General features: G+C 33.3%; 2 protein-coding genes across 4 annotated transcripts in view; one reads left to right on the top strand and one right to left on the bottom strand.

Annotated features, from left to right (window-relative positions):
* The window catches only part of LOC115223892 (FMRFamide-activated amiloride-sensitive sodium channel-like), a 157,264-nt gene extending 141,085 nt beyond the window's left edge, over positions 1-16,179 (top strand). For all 3 annotated transcript variants that reach the window (XM_029794611.2, XM_036512891.1, XM_029794612.2), the window contains one exon: positions 13,867-16,179. In XM_029794611.2, coding sequence (XP_029650471.1) covers positions 13,867-15,772 — 1,906 coding nt within the window. In that variant the 3' untranslated portion in view covers positions 15,773-16,179. The remainder of the gene's footprint in view (positions 1-13,866) is intronic.
* LOC115224043 (integrator complex subunit 13) overlaps positions 1-20,000 on the bottom strand; it is a 417,069-nt gene that overhangs the window by 364,283 nt on the left and 32,786 nt on the right. The gene's annotated exons all lie outside the window — the stretch shown is intronic.

Raw genomic sequence — 20,000 nt, forward strand, 5'->3', positions numbered from 1 at the left:
AATATAAGACTATCTCTACCATTACGTTACATCACATCTGGAGTGTAAGACTATGAACTGCTATCTACCACTAAAATACATCTGGAGTATAAGACTGCAGACTGTTTTCATTACATCTGGAGTATAAAACTCTGGATTGTTGTCTACCACTAAATCACATCTGGAGTATAAGACTGTAGAGTGACACCTACCACTAAATTACATCTGGAATATAAGGCGATCTCTACCATTACATTATATCACATCTGGAGTATAAGACTGTGGACTACCTTCTAGCACTAAAATACATCTGGTGTATAAGACTGCAGACTTTTGTCTACTATTACATTACATCTGGAGTATAAGACTATGGATTGCTGTCTACCACTAAATTACATATGGAATATAAGAGTGCAGACTGGTGACTATCACTAATTACATCCGGAATATAAGACTATGGTGTCTATCACTAAATTACATCTGCAGTATATAATACTGTAAACTAACATCTACTACTAAATTACATCTGGAGGATAAGATTGTGATCTGTTGGATACCCCTAAATTACATCTGGTGTATTAGACTATGGTGTCTATCACTAAATTGCATCTGGAGTATGAGACTGCAGACTGTTATCTACCACTAAACTACATCTGGAGTATAAGACTTTGGACTGGTGTCTATTACATTATATCAGGTGTTGAAGTCTATGTCTATCATTACATTACATCTGGAGTATAAGACTGTAGACTGCTGTCTGTCCATAAATTACATCTGGAGGATTTGGAGTACATTTGGAGTATAAGACTACAGATTATTGTCTACTACTGAATTACATCTGGAGTATAAGGCTAAGTCTATCACTAAATTACATCTGGAGTACAAAATTGTAGATTCGTATTTAACATTAAATTACATTTGGTGTATAAGATTCTTGGCTACCACTAAATTACATCTGGAATATAAGACTATATGGACTGATGTGTACCATTAAATTATATCTGGAGTATAATATGGTAGGTTGTTGTCTACCACTAAATTATATCCAGAGTATACAACTAAGTCTAATCATTACATCTGGAATATAAGATAGTAGAAACTGACTGGGGTTTCCCCAGAATTTTACATGTTGAACTCTACACAGAAACAAGAGAATAGAAGAAATCAATAAACTATAGTTACTGTACTCACCAAATATTCTGTTTCTGAGGACTTCCCTTTCCATGTACGTTTCTGTGAAAGTACTCAGCTACCATTTCCAGATATATTTCATCAGCACTGTTAATCAAGTGTGCTCCTTTTGTGGGTGTGACACCTGGGGAGAAAATGGTAAACATAAATCAATAAGAATTTGGTAGAAGCATGGCTGTGCGGTTAAGAACCTTGCTTTGCAATCATGCAGGCAAATGTCTTCTAACAAAACTTCAGGTTAACTATTGTCTAGTGAGTGACTTTGGTAGATGGAAACTGTGTGGAAGCCTTTCATGTGTGTGTATGTGTGTGTGACTTTGGGCTTTTTTTGTACCCCGCCAGCATCTGACAACCAGTGTTGGTTTGTTTACACCCTTGTAACATAGTGGTTGAGCAAAAGACAATGACAGAAGAAGTACCAGCTTTAAAAAAAAAGGTAGTGGGGGCAGTGGGTCAATTTGTTCCACTAAACCCTTCATGGCATTACTCTGCCATGGCTGCAATCCAATGACTGAAACAAGTAAAAGATAAAAAAGATAATAAAAATTACTAAAGAGAAAACTGTTGTTGTTGAAGTTTAGTGTCAGGTAAAACTTGATTTAGTAGACTTATGATCAAAAGAATTCTATCCAGGATATCCCACCTTTATATATGGATCTAAACTGCATTATGTAATGTGTGCTTACTCGCTTAAGGCAGAGGCTGGAGATTATCTAAGGGATTATTAAGGTGGCACGTAAAAAGCACCAACCTCCCCTAGTACCTGTGCCGGTGGCACGTAAGTAGCACCCACTACACTCACGGAGTGGTTGGTGTTAGGAAGGGCATCCAGCTGTAGAAACACTGCCAGATCAGACTGGAGCCTGGTGCAGCCTCCATGGCTTACCAGACCCCAGTCGAACCGTCCAACCCATGCTAGCATGGAAAACGGACGTTAAATGATGATGATATATATATATATATATATATATATATATATATATATATATATATACTTTATTTAAAGCAGCAGAAAATTCAACAAAACCTGTTACTCTCAGTTTCCCGTTGCCGTTCATCATGTGAATTTTCTGCTGCTTTAAATAAAGCATATTACTCTACCACTGGTATTTGAGTACTCTTTTTTCCACCTTGTTTCACATTTATGTGTTTACTCCAGTATATATATATATATTGTTGAATATTAAATATAATATTCAATAATAATGGGTAATAAACCAGTAAATTCATTGGATAAAAAAATTGAAGCAAGCAATACACATAAAACTTTGAAAGATGAGGAAGGCAAATAGTGACCCCCTTTAGACATCCCACCCCTAAATGTCAAAGGAGCACCAGCTAAACAGCCATTAATCTGCTCCAATAATGCAGTGTTTCGGAGAGATCCTCTCCTCCTCTGCACCACCAGCATCAAAATAAAAAGGACAAAGTTGTTAATAATGTGTTTTTCATATATATATGAACATACATATATATATATATATATATATATATACACATGTATATACACACACATATACACACACACATACATACATTCATATACATATATACATATAAACATATATACTTGTGTGTATATATGTATATATATATATATATATATATATATATATATATATATATAAATATATACATACATATATATACATATGTATATACATAAACGTATATATGCATATACTTAAATATACGTACACATATATATATATATATGTATACACTTAAATATACATACACATATATATACATACATATACATATATACATATATATACACACATATATATATACATATATATACATATATGTATATATACATATACATACATATATATATACATATATATGTATGCATATATAGATACATGTATATACATGTATGTGTATATACATATATGTATATATACATATACATACATATATATATACATACATATATATGTATGCATGTGTATATACAAATAGATACATACATATGTGTATATAAGTATATGCATGTATATGCATATATTTATATATACGTATGTGCATACATGTGTGCGCATATATACGAGTGGGGGGGATGGTGTAGATAAATAATTAAATATATAAAGCAGAGAGGATCGTTGAACCATTCAATTGAAGATTCCACCAGAATTCAATCAGGTGAAACGGAGGGGGGAAGGGACGGGGTGGGGGGTAGGGGGGTTTCAGGTGACGAAAATTATCTTCTTTATGGTCAATCATTTACATGAGTGAACATCAGCAACAGCGCCAGAGATTTCGGTAAAAAATGTAAAAAGATTGGTGATGGATAGCATTCCCCATTTTTCTCGTTACATCCACAGAGATATATATTATGTAAAATATACACACAAACACACATATATGAACTCATAAAAGAGGTACCAATGTATACACATATATGTATATAAACACACACACACACACACATATATATATACATATATTTACACACACACAGATATATATATATACATATATTCACACACCACACACACACATATATATACATATACACACACACACACACACACATATATATACATATATTCACACACACACACACACACAACACATATATATACATATATTCACACACACACACACACACATATATATACATATATTCAACACACACACACACAACATATATATACATATATTCACACACACCACACACAACATATACATATATTCACACACACACACACATATATACATATATTCACACACACACACACACACACACACATATATACATATATTCACACACACACACACACATATATACATATATTCACACACACACACACCACACACATATATACATATATTCACACACACACACACATATATACATATATTCACACACCCACACCATATATACATATATTCACACACACACACATATATACATATATTCACACACCACACACACCATATATATACATATATCACACACACACACACACACACATATATATACATATATTCACACACACACCACACACACATATATATACATATATTCACACACACACACACACACATATATATACATATATTCACACACACACACACACACACATATATATACATATATTCACACACACACACACACACACATATACATATATTCACACACACACACACATATATACATATATTCACACACACACACACACACACACACATATATACATATATTCACACACACACACACACATATATACATATATTCACACACACACACACACACACACATATATACAATATATTCACACACACCACACACACATATACATATATTCACACACACACACATATATACATATATTCACACACACACACATATATACATATATTCACACACACACACACATATACATATATTCACACACACACACACACACATATATATATATACGTATATTCACACACACACACATATATATATATATATGCATATATTCATACACACATATGTATATAGATTTATTTATATATATAAATATACATATATACACACACATACATATTCACACAAATATATATTTGCACACATATACATATATATATATACACACATATACATATATATATACACACACACATGCATTTTATTTATATATATATATATATACACACACATATTCACACATAAATATATATATATATATATATATGCACACATATACATACACACACACATGTGCATTTTATATATATATATATATATATATACACATATATAAAATAGACACAAAACACAAATGTGCAGATGCTTATTTTTTTTTTTTATATATTTAGTTTTGGTCTATTTGTTTGTTTGTCTTTTCAGCTTCCTTTTACATTACTATAACTATTACTACTACTACTACTACCACTACTGCTACTGGTATACCTTCCCCACCACCATCACCATCATCATCCAAGCCACCAATCCTTCAATGGCCACCCATATCTGCCAGCTATCTGTTTGTGATATCACTAACGGCATTTGATCTCTCTTTAGTATTATTTGCTCTCAGAAGCTAAAGTGGATCTTTTTTTAGAGATTTCTTCAGCTTTTATACATTTCACACCCATTGCACACACACACACACACACCTTTATATGTGCATGGCTCTTAGTATAAGCATACTGATGTACGTGTATGTACACACACACATGTGTGTGTTTGTATGTGCACATGCATGTATATGTGGTACATGTATGAGCATTTGCATATATATATAATATATATATATATATATGTGTGTGTGTGTATACATATATAAATATACATATATATATACACATATATACATACATATATATATATATATATATAATATATATATATATATATATATATGTATGTATATATGTGTATATATATATGTGTGTATATATATATATACTCTTTTACTCTTTTACTTGTTTCAGTCATTTGACTGCGGCCATGCTGGAGCACCGCCTTTAGTCGAGCAAATCGACCCCGGGACTTATTCTTTGTAAGCCCAGTACTTATTCTATCAGTCTCTTTTGCCGAACCGCTAGGTGACGGGGACATAAACACACCAGCATCGGTTGTCAAGCAATGCTAGGGGGACAAACACAGACACACAAACATATACACACACACTTATATATATATACATATATACGACAGGCTTCTTTCAGTTTCCGTCTACCAAATCCACTCACAAGGCATTGGTCGGCCCGGGGCTATAGCAGAAGACACATATGTATATTTATATATGTATACACACACATATATATAGATATATATATATATGTATGCATGTATGTACATATGTACACATATATATCAATGTGTGTGTGTGTGTGCATATGTATTTATATATACAGGGTACAGTGACTGGATTGCCATCTAAATTACACAAAAATGGAAATAACACTGACATCTCATTTTAACAGATGTATTTACCAAAATTACATAAAAATATCTTGAAATACTAAAGAGTAAATTTATTCAATAAAATCACCACTGGCTTCAAACATAGCTTCCTGATGGCTTCAAGAATCTCCTGCAACTCTTCTGGACAGTCTCCTAGTTTAAGATGGTTTCTATAATTTATTAGTTTCTTTTGCATATTCTTAGTTTATGCATGTGTATGCAAATATAGTATTGGTATATCCCATTTATGTTCATTAGAAATTAAATAAATAAAGAATCTTGACATGTACGAATATTTATTTCTCCCCACTGTACATATATATATATATATATATATATAAATCAAAATCAAAATCGATCAACATCAATGGAAATTGCAGCTGTGATACCAGTGCCGGTGGTACGTAAGAGAACCATCCAAACGTGGCCGTTGCCAGCGCCGCCCCGACTGGCCTTGTGCCAGTGGCACGTAAAAAGCACCATCCGATCGTGGCCGTTGCCAGCCTTGCCTGGCCCCTGTGCCGGTGGCACGTAAAAAGCACCATCCGATCGTGGCTGTTTACCAGCCTCGTCTGGCACCTGTGCCGGTGGCACATAAAAAGCACCCACTACACTCACAGAGTGGTTAGCGTTAGGAAGGGCATCCAGCCATAGAAACATTGCAAGATCAGACTGGGCCTGGTGCAGCCTTCTGGCTTCCCAGACCCCAGTTGAACCATACAACCCTTGCTAGCATGGAAAGCGGACATTAAATGATGATGATGATGATGATATATATATACTGTAAAAACCCATGTAAGGTATGCACTTTTCTTCACAAAAACAAAAATAAATTACATGAGTAGATTGTTTCCAGAATTTCTTTAGAAATTTTTTTCTTGAAAAATGGGATACAAATGTAAACATTCATATGGGAAGTTGTCTCATTTAATGTCAGAATAGGTTTTTACAGAAAAAAATATAATGAAGTTGAGTTTTATTTATGCTAGACGCTATTATATGCTTACTTTTTCTGTACAAATTTACTACTTTTTGAAGTTTGACATTCATGCTAGTAATCACAGTCCAGGCCATATTTTACGTTGCTTGGAGTTTCTACCTATTGCAACAGAGCCAAGCAATTTCCTTAAATAGATCACTTTTTCTCCACTTAAGAAGTCTAGCTTGCTTTTGCGCCCAGGACACTATTGCTTGCTTTCTCCTCATTAGGACAATGAAATTCATCACCACCAACATTACCGCTACTATTCTTACTACATCTAACACTGATGACATCATAATTCATCCTTGCACATATAAACATCTCTAAGTGAATTTGACGTAGCATTCCTACAGAAACCTTCATTTACTTTACACAATGTTTAATGTTGTTTCACATTCACATTGAATTATGCAGCAATCTTATATTCTCTTCATAGAACACTTGTAATGTATGTATTACCAGTTCTTTAGGTATAGCAGATTTTTACCATTCTTGTTTATGCCTCCTCACAGACGTGTATACTCTAACAAGTTGCTTCTTAAATTTCACACCTCTCTCGTTCAATAAACACTGAGTTAAACTTGCAAAGCTGTTTATTTTCACCTTTTGATTTTTAATGTCTATTTTAGCAGGTTACCAAACTATCAGTTTGGTCTCCCGGCTAAAACGGTAATGAGAAATTTTAAAGTTTACTTGACATTTTATAAGTGTGAAAGGGATTAAAATTTCGATACTCCATACCAAAGGTTCCGACAGGAGTAGACAGAAAATCAGAGCTTGAGACAAGAAGACATTTTCGACCAATCAGAATTCTAGTTACATAATCAGTATGATTGGTCCTCTGTTGATTGCATAAAGTGTCATCCAAGCTGATGTTTATTGGTAATTAAAATTATTTTGCAACACCTGTACTTATTTATCAGCTTTGTTTTTGTTGATAAGAATTCTTAACAACTTTTCCTGTGATCATGATTTGAGAAGACGTACAGAAGCATGTTAAAGATCAGACATAATCTCTCGTGGGCAAGAAATGTAAAATAAAGTTTATTATAAACAACACAAACACTTTGTAATTTAATAGCTTTCAACGTGAGACTTGTTAAATAGAAATTATTTAATGAAAATTTTATAAAATCTAATCATATGTAAGTGAAATTATGCTAAATACAACTAAATTGAAAACCTATTCCCCCAGGCCATATCGGCAATTCTAAAAACTTTTAGATCCGAATATAACACGAGAAGAAACTTTTTTTTAACAATTTTTATCCTGAAAATTAACCTGTGTAAATTACACAGGTGCACATATTACATGGGTTTTTACTGTATATGTAGATATGTATATATATGTATATATGTATATGTGTGTGTGTGTGTGTGTGTGTATATAAACACATATACATACATATACGCATATACATACATACACACATATATATATATACAAATACACATATACATATATACAAATACACATATACACATATATACATAAATATACACATATATATATATATATATATATATATATATATACACTCACATATATATACATAAATATATAGACATATACACATATATATATGCATATACACATATATATATATGCATATACACATATATATATGCATATACACATATATACATAAATATACACACACACACACACACACACACACACACACCATATATATAGATTCAGATGAATTAAGTACCAGAAAGCATACACAATGTATGGTATTATAAGTTCAGCAAAATTTAGATTCAGATGGACATGGTACTAAAGTTAAAGGCGCCAGAATTTTGTATGGTATTATCCATATAAATTAAATGGGTTGATTATAATCAAAATAAGCAACAAGGATATCCAAGGTAGAGTAGTACAATTGTTTCATGCTACTTCATCTTATTAAACACTGTAAGTATTACATCAGTTTTAAAATGTCGAGCAATCTTCAGCCACATATAGAATTTTCCTATTAAATGGACAATGCACACTCTTATCCTTATTTCATTTGCCAACATTATAAAGAGGGTAGATATATAGACATAGAGGTTGATTTCATTCTTAAGAACATGATGGTAGTATGTTCATTCTCCGTCTTTGCAAATGAGTATCTCCGTTATACGGGCAATGTCATCCATTTCCAATGTTCTGCAAAAACATGCCTGACCATGGGGAAATATTGCCTTGTGAGGAAACAAGTAAGGAAAGGCATCTGACTGTAGAAGCATCTTCTGCAACAAATTCCATCATGCATGTATGCATGTATGTGGTTATTCAGTTTTATTTCAAGATTTGTTGTCGATAGAGAAAGTGGCAGTTTCTAACCTAGATCCAAGGTTCTTTCATTGGAATTTCAACATTATCAACAGGGTATTTTTGTATGTGTGTATACATGCAGATTTATATGCTTTGTTTTATGTTACGTATTCGCACGCATATAGCTACATATCTAGACATGCTCATACATATATCTAAACGACAAACGGAAAGATTTACAAATTTTTATAATTCCAGTGATGTATGGGATCTGTAGTCTTTGAGTCAGCTTTCTCCTTTCTGGTTTTGAGAAACCTAATTTCTCAAGAGTGGTATGTTACATATCCCAGTGCCCTCAATTAATTACAGGTATCAATCTGATAGAGTAACTGGATAGAATAACTGCAGATTCTTCAATAGTTCAGCATAAGTACATATATATGTATGTATGCATGTGTGTATGTATGTATGTATGTATGTATGTATGTGTGTGTGTGTGTATGTATGTGTGTGTGTGTATGTATGTGTGTGTATGTATGTATGTATGTATGTATGTATATGTTTATGTATGTATGTATGTATGTATGTATGTATGTATGTATATGTTTATGTATGTATGTTTGTATGTATGTATGTATATGTTTATGTATATCGATGAGAGAAAGAAAAATACAAGAGACCAATAGCCAAAGACGCATATACATAAAATATGGTGGTTCCTCATGTGTGTATATATCTGTATACACAAATATATGTCTTTCTTGTTCATCGACTCTTAAATTTTATCAAAACTTCTCAAAAAACCATTTTTTGAGCTTGTGTGCACCTGTGTGTTTATAAATATATATTCAAATTCATGTTGTGTATATTATTTCTGTATACTTATGGACACATGCATATATATATATATACACACACACACACACACACACACCACAAACATTACACTGAAAGAGACATGCATATATAGAAACAAATTCAGAGATAAAAATAAAAAGGAGATAGAGAGAGGGGGAGACAGGTGCATATATATATGTGTGTGTGTGTATGTACACATATATACACACATACACACATACACATATATTTATACATTCACACATATATATGTGTGTATATATAAATATATATGTATATATATGCATATATAAAGATATAATACACATATATATATGTATTATATATTTGTATATGCATATATATCTATATATATATATACACACACATATATATATATATATATACACACATATATATATACGCACATATATATATATATGCACATATATATATATACACATATATATATATACACACATATATATATACACATATATATATATACATATATATATACACACATATAATATATATATACACACATATAATATATATATACACACATATAATATATATATATATATATTATATATATATATATATATAATATATATATCACACACATACACACAAATATATTTTTATATGCATGTACATGAAATAAATATAAAAGTTATATTTAAAAATATCCACACAACATACACACACATACACATACTTGTAAGTATGTATACAAATGCTGAGACAAACACATCAAATATATGGAGCATAAAAATACCAGCAAAGGCTAAGAAACACACACACACACACACAGAAATACCAATTTTTATGCCACAGGTAGTCAATCTTCTTTTCTCTCTCTCTCTCTCTCTCTCTCTCTTGACCAATTTAGAAAGTCTTTCCAAACAATATTGAGATTCTGTCTAAGAAATATTGTTTTAGCGCCTCCAGAGAAAAACAAAACCAGCATAAACATTGTATATTATATACACATATTCCATTATTTTGTGTTTGCTGGTTCTTTCTTGGTCTTATCTATTCTTGCACCAAACATCTAGGAACGAGGAGACAGGATGAAGAACACCAGACCAAATTTAGATGCCAAAACAATAACAATAAGAATAATAATGGTAATAATAATAATAATAATAATAATAATAATAATAATAATAATAGTAATAGTAATAATAATAATAATAATAATAATAGTACTGATAATCAAAATAGTAATGATAGTAGTAGTATTAGTAGTAGTAGTAGTGGTGGTGGTGGTGGTAGGAGGAGGAGGGGAGGAGGAGGTAATGGTAAAGTGAAAGTAAAGGAATGGCTTCTTGGATGAAATATTTTTAAACCACTAAGAAAAACTTTTTAGGTTTTTTTACTCTAATGACGAAAAACTGACGTACTTGTCGTCCTTTTCCAGTACTTGAAAATCAAAGTACAAGTTATACGCTGAGGTTAATTAAATTAAATTAAATTAACTACACGCCTACCCTGCACAAAAAATTATGGAATCTTATTATAGGTGCAGGAGTGGCTGTGTGGTAAGTAGCTTGCTTACCAACCACATGGTTCCGGGTTCAGTCCCACTGTATGGCTTCGAGGGTAAGTGTCTTCTACTATAGCCTCGGGCCAACCAAAGCCTTCTGAGTGGATTTGGTAGACAGAAACTGAAAGAAGCCTCTCGTATATATATATGTGTGTGTGTGTGTGTGTGTGTGTGGTGTGTATACGTTTGTGTGTCTGTGTTTGTCCCCCCAACATCGCTTGACAACAGATGCTGGTGTGTTATGTCCCCGTAACTTAGCGGTTCAGCAATAGAGACTGACAGAATAAGTACTAGGCTTACAAAGAATAAGTCCAGGGGTTAATTTGCTCGACTAAAGGCGGTGCTTCAGTATGGCCACAGTCAAATGACTGAAACAGGTAAAAGAATTATTATTACTAATATTATTGTTATCATTTTTAAGGAAGCAAGCTAGCAGAATTGGTCGCACACCAAGCAAACTGCTCAGAGGCATTTCGTCCGTCTATACATTCTGAGTTCAAATTCCACCAGAGTTGACTTTACTTTTCATCTCTTTAGGGTTGATAAAATAAGTACCAGTTGAACACTGGGGTCAATGTAATTGACTTATCCTCTCCCCTGAAATTGCTGGCCTTGTGCCAAAATTTGAAACTATTATTACTGTTGTTGTTGTTGTTGTTTGTCTTTGTATTGTCTGTCTCATCCTTCTCCCTGGTAGCAAACAAACAAATTATTATTATTATTATTATTATTAAGACGGCAAGATAGCAGAATCATTACCACAACGGGCAAAATGCTTAGCAGTATTTTGTCCAGCTTGACGTTCTGGGTTCAAATTCTGCTGAGGTCGACTTGGCCTTTCATCCTTTCAGGGTCAATCAAATAAGAACCAGTTATGCACTGGGGTTTATGTAACCAACTTAATCCTTTCCCCCAAATTTGAGGCCTTGTGCTTCCAGTAGAAAAGATTATTATTATTATAAGTGTTCTGGCCTTGTGCCAAAATTTGAAACATTATTATTGTTGTTGTCATTACTGTTGTTGTTGTCATTGCTGTTGTTATTCAACATTTGGTAGTTTCAGGTGAATTCCTACTGCATCACCTGCTACACCTCCGTGTTGCTGGGACACGTGCAGGATTGCATGTTCTTTTTAATTGCAGTTTTTGTTATGGGGTCTGCTTGTAGTCTTTACCATTATTATTATCATTCTTCAGGCAGCAAAGCTGGCAGAATCGTTAGCATGCCAGACAAAACGCTAAGCAGCATTTCTTCCGTCTTCACATTCTAAACTCAAAATACCATCAAGGTCAACTTCACCTTCTATCTTTCAGGGGTTGATAAAATGAAGTACCAGTCAAGTACCAGGGTAGGTAATATAAAGTACCAATCAGGTGCTAAGTTCGATGTAATTGGCCTCCCCCACCAAAATGCTGACTGTGCCAAAATTAGAAAGAATTATTATCATTATTGTTGTTGTTATTATTATTATTATTATTATTATTATTATTATTATTATTATTATTATTATTATTATTATTAGCAGAATTGTTAACATGCTGAGCAAAATGTTTACTGGTATTTTGTCCATCTTTACCAAAATTTGAAATTATTATTATTATTATTATTATTATTATTGTTATTTAATTATTATTATTGTTGTTGTTGTTATTTAATTATTATTATTATTATTTAATTATTATTATTATTATTTAATTATTATTATTATTTAATTATTATTATTATTATTTAATTATTATTATTATTTAATTATTATTATTATTTAATTATTATTATTATTTAATTATTATTATTATTATTATTTAATTATTATTATTATTATTATTTAATTATTATTATGATTATTATTATTATAATTATTATTATTATTATTAAGGCAGCGAGCTTGCAGAATCATCAGCACACTGGCAAAAATGCTTTGCACTCTGAGTTCAAATGCCGCTGAGGTGGACTTTGCCTTTCAACCTTTTGGGGCTGATAAAATAAGTACTAGTTGAATATTGGGGGGTCGATGTAACTTGCTGGCCTTGTGCCAAAATATGAAATCATTATTATTATTATTAATATTATTATTATGATTATTATTATTATTATCATTATGATTATTATTCCTACTAATTACTGGTGTCTGTTTTTGTTTTCTTCCAATTGTAGAGCGAGCAAGCCGGGACATATGAAGGTAACAGGCTTTGACAAACTGGGTTTCAACAGTAACCAGTTACGCACAATGAGGCAACAGCTACGCAGGCGGAACTACAATGCGCTCAGCATCATCACAGAATTGGCAGCCGAGAGCAATGCCCACGGACTGGCAAAAATTGCAACATCAACACAGACCCCAAGAAAAGTTCTGTGGGCATTAATGGTAATTGTAGGTTTCACTGCCGCCACACTACAACTCTCCCTTCTCGTCCGGAAATACCTGGAATTCCAGGTGGTAGAAGTTTCTAAAATGAAAGATGGTATGGATGTGGAATTCCCTGCCATCACTGTCTGCAATATAGCGCCAATATCCTTGACGAAAACCAAAGAGCTTCTTAGTTCAGAAACGTCAGAACTGACGCAATGGCTGCAATTTATAGACAAATATAACTTTGGTGCACAGACTGACCGAATGTTCACAGTGCAGAGTTTGTACGAGAACCTCGCAGACGAGGCCCAGCTTTTGGGTAGGGACCTCAATGATTTCCTTATACACTGTCAGTATAATCAGGAAATCTGTAACATACAAAACTTCACTCGATATTTCGACGGACATTATTTTAACTGTTACACATTCAACAGCGGCCACCAGCCGGGCACCAGCCTGTTGACACATGCCACTGGGCCTCAGAGTGGTCTTTCTTTAATTCTTTCGTTAGACAATGATGATCCACCTGTTGGTGGCTATGGCTCATACAATATAAAATCGAACATTGAACACAGTGCTGGAGTAAGAGTGGTTGTTCACCCACCAAGCACAATGCCAAGCCCGGTAGACCATGGCTTTGATGTGCCTCCAGGGTACTCTTCATCGGTAGGTTTGAAAACTATTATGCACGCACGTCTTTCAAATCCCTATGGCAACTGCCAGAATAGCCGGCTTCAAAATTCCTCAAAATATATCCACACCGTTTTCTCGTGTCTCGAACTGTGTAAGCAGCGAATTGTGATGAGCACGTGCGGCTGCCGATCTTCAAATTTACCAGAAATGACATCGTCAAACTTCACGTTCTGTGGTTTAGTGGAGAACAAATGGAATTGGAAAGACATGATGAAGAATCCAGAAAACTACAACATCACAAAGATAAACTTGACAGAACTTGCCTGTGAAGAAAGAGTTCTCAAAGAATTTTCCATAAACCGAGCCTACGAGAGCTCATGTAATTGTTTCCAACCATGCCAAGAGACCACATACCAAAAATCAATATCTCTTTCCTATTGGCCTTTAGAATTCAATCAGTTAAGTGCCCTTGAAACATTTTATGGCGATAAAATCAATGAGACATTTTTATACGATGCTTACAAGATGCTTAAGTATTTGTCATCTCTTGGTGTTGGCCACGTACCTGAGTCCCCACCTCCGGAAGAGATCAATATCACTCTGCACGATAACAACAACAACAGCACCAACTCTGGGATGCATTCTCCGGCTTTGCTGTCGCAGCTGCTGGCAAACAGCACTGAGGCACCAAAGCCTCCAGCACCAAGGGATGACTTCATTGAGCACGTGAGTGCAAAGCTCAATTCAAGCGACAAAGAGAAACAAATCCGAGCGTCAAACATGATCCGACAGAACCTTCTGCGACTGAACGTTTACCTTGAAGACCTCAGTATCATAGAATTTCGACAGATGCCCGCCTACGAGCTGGCTGATCTGTTTGCCGACATTGGCGGCACACTGGGTCTGTGGATGGGTATATCGGTGCTGACCATTATGGAGCTTATAGAACTCTTCACCAGACTTCTAATGCTAATTTTCAGCTCGGAGAAGAAAATTCCCAATGCCGACCCAGTCACAAACGGAATGTTGGACCATGACTGTGACTGCCAAAAAAGTAGTATGGAATCACCGTTTTGAAGTAGAATTTGCCAAGACAGCAGGGATTTTGGGAATTAATTTTTTTTAATCTTTTATTTTTTTTCACATTTTTTTCTCATTTGAATAAAACAGAAATTATATAAGAAAAAAACATTTTTTTTTTTTTTTGGCTAAATTGAATTCCTAAAGAAATCAATAAGCCATCACAATAATTACTAAATTAATATTATGATTAACACAACGGATTTGCAAGAATCTTTAGAGCGTAGGACAAAATAGCTTCCAGCTCTTTATGTTCAAATCCTGCCAAGGTCAACTTTGCCTTCCATCAAAACAAAATTGATGAAACAAAGTACCATACAAGTACTGGGATGAGGGATTCAACTAAGTCCTCCTCCCAAACTTTTGGCCTTGAGCCTATGATAAAAACAATTATTATTATTATTATTATTAAGGCGGTGAGCTGACAGAATCGTTGGTACATAGTGGCATTTTGCCCTTCTTTACGTTCTGAGTTCAAATTCCGCCAAGGTCAACTTTGCCTTTCATCCTTTTGGGGGTCAATAAAATAAGTACCAGTTCAATATTGGAGTCAACATAACTGACTTACCCCCTCCTCTGAAATTGCTGGCCTTGTACCAACATTTGAAATCATCATTATTATTATTATTATTATTATTATTATTATTATTATTATTATTAGTTTAATATTCTAAAGGCTGTGGAGATGAGAGAGTGGGCAGAGACTAAATAAGCATAAATGGCTGTTTTAATTCAAAGCCTCGTATTTCTGAGTTCAAGTGGGGGCAACTCTGCCTTTTCATCTAACCTGGGTTTCTAAAGTAAAATATACCAGTAATATTACTGGGTCCAATACAATCAACAAGAAATGTTTACTGATACAAAACCAAAAATATTTTAAAAATATAAATAATAAAAATGAAACTGGTCTTGTGCCTAAGTCAAGAAATCAACACCACCACCACCACTAACTACCATCAACTGCTTTGTCATCGTCATCACCATCATTATCATCACTACCATCCTTACTACCATCACCACTACCACTATCATCATCATCCTCATCATCCCCATCACACTACCATCATCATAACAACCTTCATCAATATTACTATTGCCAGTCACCATCACCACTACCATCATCATCACCAATACTACCATCATAACCATCATCACCACCACTACCACTATGACCATACAATAAAGAAACTCTAAACGGTCATTTGATTGACTAGAAATAGCAGTCAAATCTCCCGCAAATAATCACTTCTAAGAATCTTTGAATAAAAAAAAATGGAGGGATTCATACAGCAATGTGATTCTGAATATAGTAAAACAGAAAATAGGGGATGGTCATGACTGGAACGTCTATGATCGCAACAGGTCGCTCAATCAGCACTAGAATGAATAGATGTGTGTGTGTGTGTGTGTGTGTGTGTGTGTTTGTTTGTTTTTGAAAATGGAGAGATTCAATGGATATAAATTCATGTATCAACTATTTAACATTGCCTACAATTGTTTCACTTCAAACCCAATTTAAATTAGAAAACATATATAATGATATAAGTTTGCATTTTAAGCATCCTGGGTGAAAGATTTTCAGGGCAAAATGAAGATCTTACACCCAGGCTACTCAGAATGCAAACTTATACGTTGTGTAATTCAAACTGGATACAAAGTGAAACAATCATAAGGAACGTTAAATAATTAAGAAATTAATTTATATCCATTTTCAAACTTAATAATAATATTTGATGTTTTATAATATATTTATTGAAGAAATACCTCTTCAAAATATAATATATTAAACCAGGGTATCATGGATAAAAATATCTTAATAAGAGGTTTAAATATCCTCATAGTGAATGGGTGTGTGTGTGTGTGTATTCCAAGGGATGGTATGTTCAAAGTAGCTATGTCTGGTCACTTAGGATGAAGTATTCAAAGATAAGTTTGAAAGGAAATAAACATTGTATCCATAATTGTTGATCCGACGAAATACATTTTGTGAGTCAAATAATTATGGATTAAATATTTATACATAGATACATACAAATATAAACTGTAATAATGAAGTCAAACCAAATAGTGATATTTTGAAATCATTTAATACACACATTTCGTATATATAAAATAGGAAATGCCTCCATTATGTTAGACCTTCCTCAGTTAAAACAGTTCAAAATATAAACTGCATATATATATATATACACACACACACACACACACACACATATATATATATATATATATATATTATAGATAATAAAGTAAATTTCAAATGCAGGATAGGTGTAAAAACAGCCTAGGAAATTAGTTAATCAACTTTCTAGGCTGTTTTTACACCTATCCCATGTCCAAAATATACTTTCTTCTCTGTAAAATACCAATCCACACAATGCATCTAAGTTGGTTTATAAAAAAATGTTCTCGTGTGTATGTGTGTGTGTGTATGTGTGCATGTGCACGTGTGTATGTGTGTGTGTGTGTGCAGTTCATATGCAGCACTGACAACCAACTAAAAGGCTGGTAAATAATTATGGACTAAATTACTATTTTCTTCTGAAGATCTGGCATTTCAATGTGATTATGCAATTGTTTACATAATAATTACTGCACAACATACAAGCATTCGCTACTGAAACACATGTAAAGATCATGTAATCTATGAAGTAAAAATAAAGAGATTAACTAAATCTCCTGTTTTATTCTTCTCTCGGATATATAAATAAGTTACATTTACAATGAATTTAAAAGAAATTGTGCAAACAATACAAAGATCAATGTATCTTATCAATAAAATTATATGATTTTAGACATAGCCCCACATCCTTATATAAAATAAAAGTAGTTAATGAAAACATAGGATCAATACATAAATTTCATCTCTGTCAGTGTTTCTGAAATTCCAATTTATCCATTAACCATTTCTGGTTCAAAATTTCTGTTGAAACAAATTGACTCCATCTCAATTAATTTTCAAAATAACAAAGAATCTATTTAAATAAATTAGTTGTTATTAAGCAATGTAAAATTTTGAAAGAGGGTTTTAATCTACATTAGTGGTTCTGAACCAGGGTCAATAAAACCCCTGAGGGAGCATGTAAAACTTTTGGGGTCCATAATGACAAAATAGTAAATTGGGAATCCGCAGGTAGTATTTTAGGGGTCCATGAAAATTTTTGCTTTACATGTATTTAACATAGGGTTATTTTCTCTAGGGTTTTAGCTAGGGTTCAACCAATGCAAGTGAATAACAAGAGGAATTTTGCAAAACAAGAATCTTTTATTTGTTTCAGTCTGAGTTCAAATTCTGCCAAGGTTGACTTTGCTTTCATACTTTCGAGATCAATAAATTAAGTACCAGTGATGTATTGGGATCAACTTACCTCCTCCCCACAAATTTATGTGGCACTAGCACCAGTGCTTTTATATGGTAGCAGCATCAGTGCTTTTTAGGTGGCACTTTGTTTTTATGAAATCAATTCTGTTGTGGTGCAAGGGTCTTCTTGAGTTCAGCAATGCACCACACATCTCAGCCATGGGAATCTGAATTCACTTGCCTTTTGTCAATCAAGACCAAATCCAGAAATCACTTCAATTCACAAACAAACCTATTGACCACAATCTACCAGAAAGTTCCATGTTCTCATAAAGTCATGAATAAGAAGCAGAAACAAAGAACTCACTGAATTCTAGGTTCACAATTCTGATTCATTCAACTGTTTACAGTTTCAAGAGTGTTTTTTTTTTTTTAATTATTCAATTTACATTTCTTTTTTATGCACCAAGTCGAAAACAAATTTGTTTAGTCTGTTCATCCGCAGTAAAAATAGTTATTAGAAAATTAGCTTTTTTCATCTTCAAATGTTATACAGTGTGAAAATTAATCAAATATTTCCAAGAGGAGTGGAGCACAGAAACGGTTGGGAACCATCAGTGTAGACAGCTCACAGACACAGGGAGGCTAATTTTCCTTTCAAAAAGTCGTGAATGCCGTACAGTTTCATATGGTTACCTTTGCCCTGCAGGTTCCTCTCAATAAATTGGAAACCTTGGAATTAATTGTCATTTTTTTTTCATTTATCATATAACGTCTGCTTTCTATGCTGGCATGGGTTGGACGATTTGCTGAATCGTTAGCAAGCTGGATGAAATGCTTAGCAGTATTTTGCCCATCACTGCATTGAGTTCAAATTTGGCCAAGGTTGACTTTACCTTTCATCCTTTTGAGGTTGATAAATTA

Source organism: Octopus sinensis, linkage group LG24, assembly GCF_006345805.1.
Source record: "Octopus sinensis linkage group LG24, ASM634580v1, whole genome shotgun sequence".
Lineage (NCBI taxonomy): Eukaryota > Metazoa > Mollusca > Cephalopoda > Octopoda > Octopodidae > Octopus > Octopus sinensis.